At 50.0% G+C, this 6000-nt stretch overlaps 1 protein-coding gene across 3 annotated transcripts in view; it reads right to left on the bottom strand.

Moving 5' to 3' along the window:
* dyrk1b (dual-specificity tyrosine-(Y)-phosphorylation regulated kinase 1B) overlaps window positions 1–6000 on the bottom strand; it is a 48015-nt gene that overhangs the window by 4657 nt on the left and 37358 nt on the right. For 2 of the 3 annotated variants that reach the window (XM_012818082.3, XM_031576257.2), the window contains exons 2-9: window positions 5840–5982; window positions 5068–5187; window positions 4446–4634; window positions 3966–4113; window positions 3142–3428; window positions 2007–2153; window positions 1558–1719; window positions 1–216 (exon numbers count right to left, since the gene is read on the bottom strand). The exon at window positions 1–216 is cut by the window's left edge and continues 88 nt beyond it. In XM_012818082.3, the coding sequence (XP_012673536.1) occupies window positions 1–216; window positions 1558–1719; window positions 2007–2153; window positions 3142–3428; window positions 3966–4113; window positions 4446–4634; window positions 5068–5187; window positions 5840–5899 (1329 nt within the window). In that variant the 5' untranslated portion in view covers window positions 5900–5982. The remainder of the gene's footprint in view (window positions 217–1557; window positions 1720–2006; window positions 2154–3141; window positions 3429–3965; window positions 4114–4445; window positions 4635–5067; window positions 5188–5839; window positions 5983–6000) is intronic. The other variant, XM_012818081.3, reaches the window with a different exon arrangement.

Genomic DNA, 6000 nt, shown 5'->3' with positions numbered 1-6000 from the left:
CTCGTCCGTGGTCTTCTTGAAGAAGTTGTGCTGCAGGGCGTAGAAGGGCGTGATGCGCGTCTTGGGGTCGTAGTCCAGCATGCGCAGGATCAGGTCCTTGAACTTCAGGTAGTCGCACGGGGCGTGACCCTGCTCCCCGGCACGCCTCCCGCCGGGGCCCCCTGTCTCCACCCCCAGAATCTCGTGGAGTCTCCGTGTGGCTGGGGGCTTGTACTCCTGAAGATGGAGAGATAGAGAGAGAGAGAGAAAGAGAGAGAGAGAGAGAGAGAGAGAGAGAGAGAGAGAGAGAGAGATGCAGAGTAGCATTAGCACTCCTAGCATTTCTCAGCCCCACAATCTCATAATGTCCAAGAGAAGCAGAGAGCTACATAATCCCAATCTCATGTGCTTCCTTGAGACATACATAAACATTTATATCAATAATACGACAACACATTTTACTGTAAATGATGTGTTATGAACGATGGGCTTTTACTGTGAAGGAAGGTCAATGGATTACAGATCAGGTATTGTCTCAGTGAGATTATGGATTTATTACAGGCCTTGATGGATAATGGTGCTGGAATGGAAATGGATGAGATTACATCTGAGGTGAAGGGATGAGACTCTCGAGGAATGGAGGGGCTTACGGTTGCACTCATTTTGGCACCCCTTCCTCACTCAAACAAACACACACATTCTCTCCCACTCACTCACTCACACAACCACACACACTCGCAATCACTCACACAAACACACACGCTCACTCACTCACGCAAACTCACTCAAACAAAAACACACACACACAAAGATATCAGGCTATCGGCTACAGGGTGTTTGAACAGGAAACTCCACCTCCCTTGATTTAACTCCTTAACACATAAGCTCTCTCACACACACACACATACAGACACACACACATACACACACACACACACACACACACACACACACACACACACACACACACACACAGGCTGAGCTGACCTGGTCTGATACTATGTAATCCTTTTGCCAAGTGAATTATGGCTTTGTCTGGACCTTCTCAATGGAATGCGTTCACCTCGTTTCACCTGCTCTTTCTTATTCTATCCATCTCTCTCTTCTCCCCCCCACCCCCATTCTATTATCAAATATCAACTATACACTTCTACAATTTTATGAATCAAGAGGATGTCACCGTGATCGTGGTGATGAAGTGGTGGGCACTGTAATGATTGAAAGATGTGAGGGGGAGGGTGATGATGATGATGATGATGATGATGATGATGATGCTGCTGCTGGTGTGGACAGTAAAAGATGAAGGCTTGGGCCAGCACTGACTGGGAGATGGCAGGGTGGTGTCAAGAGGGGAGGAGAGCATAGCTCTAGCTTCAAATAAGCTTCCAATTTGACTACACCAAACATCTTCCCCCATTCTCTTGTTTTGGTCTTGCGGTCTTCTCAGAAGTCCATCTTATCGGTTTGTCTCTCGTTCCCTCTCCAGACAGAGTGGGGGGGGGGTGGAAGTGGGAGTAAGGCGGGGGGTGGGGGGATGAGGATTCTACTTAAGTGTAATAGTAGCAGAGTGTTACTCACGGAGGCCGAGGGATATAGTACCTTCTTAATGTCCTTGTTCTTCTTGACGGTCCACAGGCCGTCGGACAGCTTGTCAAAGTACTTGCGCGCTTTGGGGGCCTGGTCCAGCATGTGGTTGGGAGGGATCCCCAGCACCTCCACGATCTTATTCATCTGGTCCACCTGCACAGGGAGCACACAGACAGGTGAGTCAGGAGGTGCCCAGGGAGCACACAGGTGAGTCAGGAGGCCCACAGTGGCGTACAACAGAAGGCACTTAAAAATGTATTGCTATAATATAATATAATGTTGTATAATATCCTACCGGTCCTACTAAGGAATAGGACAGATATTACAGCAAAGTTAGATTTTACTCTATGGCCTATGTATTTCGCGCTATGCAAAACCAGTGGTAACCATTTGAGTGTACATGCATGAGTGATTGTATGTTCTGTGAAGATTCTGCGTACCTCATTGGAGCCACTGAATAGCGGCTCGCCCGTATGCATCTCCACCAGAATGCAGCCCAGGGACCACATGTCTATGGCCAGGTCGTACGGCATACCGAGCAACACCTCTGGAGACCGGTAGAATCGGCTCTGGATGTACTGGTAAATCTATGGAGAACCAGGAGCACAGAGGAAGAAACGACATGTTAGGGTGTTATACATTCATATGAGTATGGGAATACTTTCAGATAATACGCATGTCAACAGACTTAATTTGATCGAATGCAGAACGCAGTTTTGCCTCTTCTCCACTAGAGGTCACTAGACTCCATGGCTCACCACATGAAAATGGGTGCAGCAGCAGGAACAGCAGGAGCAGGAGCAGCAGCAGCAGCAGCAGCAAAATGAGCCAGTGGGATTCTATTCTAGAGATGTGCATCAGCGAAGCCCACTTCCTAGTCACTGGGTGGATCCTTTCACCATGTGCTCTAAATGCCAGCCTGCTATGAAGCATAGACTGACATGCATGGCAACAGCACACCCTCATGTCTCATCTGGTGCAGAAAGCACGGGGAATTCATAAGGCATTCTTCAGGGCCGACCGTGTCTATTTCAGCTCTTGCTGGGCTGCAATGCCACTGCTTCAGGGGCCATGGGTGTGGGGTGTTTAAAGTAGGGGCTTGTTTTTGAGAGACAACTTAATCAGGTGCTCTAGCAGCTCATCAGCACAGCTCTGAAACCAAAGGGAGGATGCGAATGCACTCGTCTGCCCCTGTTCCCATGGTTTCCCTCATCCCCTTGGTAACCTTAACCCCTTCCGTCCATGAGTTCGTCTTCAAGGTCTCTGTTTCCCCAGCTAAAAAGGTATGATGTCGGGGGCTGTGTGAGTCGACTTGACCCATACCAACACACAAACATACACACACACACACACACACACACACACACACACACACATCCTTCGCCAGCTTTTGGTGTGGCTTATGAGGGACTCTAACACACACACACACACACCTTGGACCACACTGCGATGTGGCACACATCGGGGACACAAACGCAAATACTCTTACACCCCCCCCCCACACACACCCACACACACACACACACACACACACACACACACACAAACACGCACACACCCATACACACTACTCACCCTCTGGCCCAGTTGACAGGAGCTGCCAAAGTCGACAATCTTGATGGCACTGCGCTTGGGGTTGCACAGCAGGATATTCTCGGGCTTGAGGTCGCAGTGGATGATGCTGAGCTCGGGCGTGGCCAGGAAGAGCAGTGCCGTGCACAGCTGCTGGGCGAACTTGCGCGTCAGGTTGAGGGAGACGCCACGGAAGTTGGTGTTGCGCAGGAGGTCGTACAGGTTGTAGGAGAGAAGCTCGAACACCAGGCACAGGTGGTTCCGGAACATGAAGTGCCTCTTCAGGTGGACTGGAGGAAGCAAAAGTGGAGGAGGAAGAGAGAGGGAGGAGAGGAGAGAGTGACAAGGAGGAGGGTGGAGGAAAAAGGATAAGGGAGGAGAAGAGGAAGGAGGAGGGTGGAGAAAGAAAGGATGAGGGTGGAGATGAGGAAGATGAAGGCGAGTTATAGTGCGTCTACATATCACTTCCCTTATTAGGTCACACAACATGCTGGTAACTGCCCCTCTATTTGTTATCAACATCAGTTGATAACAAATAGAGGGGCAGTTAAAAAAATGGGTGACCTCAACATTCAGCTTCCTTTCTGGAAAGGCAACAGTGTTAATAGATGGCCAACATGCCTACTATCCACTTAGAGCTGTGTGTGTGCATGCGTGTGTGTGTGCGTGTGTGTGTACGTGTGTGTACGTGTGTGTGTGTACGCGTGTGTACGCGTGTGTACGCGTGTGTACGCGTGTGTACGCGTGTGTACGCGTGTGTACGCGTGTGTGTGTACGCGTGTGTGTGTACGCGTGTGTGTGTACGCGTGTGTGTGTACGTTGCTCACCTATATAGTACTTCATCTCTGTGTCGTGTTTGTTCATGAGCTCCAGCAGCCGCAGCTCAATCTGGGCCTGGTTCAGGAAGGCTTTCTTGTTCTTGATGATCTTGATGGCCACCCACTCCTGCTCGTGGTGGTCATAGGCTTTCACCACCTGAAAGACATGGGTGAGGGGTTAGCGTCTGGAGTTCCACGATGTGTACATACAGGCTTCACGTCTCGAGGCCGTTACACCATGAACAAGAAAGCAAAAAACGAAGAAATTACTTTTGAAATGAAAATTGTAAGTGATGTCACCCTTCTGTCCTTCAGGTTGTTTAAATGTTGACCTTTAGTCGTCCCCCCATGTCTACCATGGATTTGTTTCATTCTTCTGTCTACATGTCTACCTCTCAATGTTGTCATAGAAGCTGATTCTAGGAGCCTCTCATCACTTACAATGACCTAACCTACGGTTGTTCCCCATTTACCCAGAATGCTCCTCACCTGTCCAAAGGAACCCTTGCCGATGAGCGAGTCAATCTCGTAGCGGTCCAGCCACTTCTCCCCGTTCTTCACGATGTAGTCGTAGTTGTCGTCATCGTAGCCGTCATTGTAGACCTTGCGCTCCTTCTTGGTGCTGGAGTCCTCAGGGGGCACCTGCTGGGCACGCCGCTTCTTCTTAGTGTAGTACACCTACAGGAGGAGGAGAGGAGGAGAGAGAAGAGGAGAGAGGGGGGAGGAGAGGAGAAGAGAGAGGGGAAAGAGGAGAGGAAAGGAGAGAGGAGAGGAGAGAGAGAGGAGAGGAGAGGAGAGGAGAGAAGGGAGGAGGACAAGGGGGAGGAGAGGAGAGGAGAGGGAGGAGGACATGAGAAGACAGGGGAGGGGAGGAGAGAGGGGGGAGGAGAGGAGAGAGGGCAGCAGGTGAGAGGGTAAAAACAGGTAGAAAGGAGTGAGAGGACAGAAGAAGAGGTAACGGACATGTTAAGCAGATATTATGTACAGGAGCTCAACCATTCGCATGGAAGACTGCGCCAATGGGTGCCTTCTCTTGCAAAACAAGATCCCATTGTTCTACTGTGCTGGGGGACGGAACTTGGGGCCGAGTGCGAGACGAGTGACCTCTCACCTCATTGATGTGCTTGTAAGTCTTGATGAGATCGACAGAGAGCTTTCTCAGCGGGGCGCTTGCGGGATCTCGGAAACTCGGGGGGATCCTCCTCTGCAGTATGGTCATATCTGACAGCACCTGGAAGAGGGGTGCAGCAACAGCGGTCAAGAGGGGAACTCCACACCACACCTCTGCAGCAGTCAGGATGGGCTATTGGTTCAGTGTGGTTGTATACTGTATAAGTACTCAAATGTGAAGTAACTGAAAGTATACTTGTGTGGTTGTATACTGTATAAGCTCAGATGTGAAGGAACTGAAAGTATACTTGTGTGGTTGTATACTGTATAAGCTCAGATGTGAAGGAACTGAAAGTATACTTGTGTGGTTGTATACTGTATAAGCTCAGATGTGAAGGAACTGAAAGTATACTTGTGTGGTTGTATACTGTATAAGCTCAGATGTGAAGGAACTGAAAGTATACTTGTTGTAGTGGGTGGATCAAGTTGGCAATGTAACTAATATGTACAAAAGCTACACACCTGTGTTTATCTTGTTCTGGTGAGTCTGGCTATATGTGTGTGAGGACCTGTGCATGTAGGCTGTGTCTGCCAAGCCCATGTTCGGTGTGTGTGTGTGTGTGAGCATGCTAGAAGTGTGTACATGTAGGTCTGTAGGTGTGTCCCACAGTAGAGCAGTGTGTATTCTGGGGTGTGTATGTGGGACAGTAGGTTGATGGTGTATGTGTGTGTATGCGTGTGTGTGCGTGTGCGTGTGAGGCAGCGAGGGGTACCTGCTGCTGCTCGGCCATGGAGTTGATGTTGAAGGAGGGGTGGCTGTGCTGGCTCGACATGGTTGGCTCAGCGGGGGAGAAGCCCAAGGCGGCAGGCTGGCAGAGGGTAGAGGAGGAGGGCTTGCATCCTGAGCTGCTTCCACCTTGAGAAAGAAAGAGAG

Source organism: Clupea harengus, chromosome 11 (assembly GCF_900700415.2).
Source record: "Clupea harengus chromosome 11, Ch_v2.0.2, whole genome shotgun sequence".
NCBI classification, from domain to species: domain Eukaryota; kingdom Metazoa; phylum Chordata; class Actinopteri; order Clupeiformes; family Clupeidae; genus Clupea; species Clupea harengus.
This window is presented reverse-complemented; position numbering and strand designations above follow the sequence as displayed.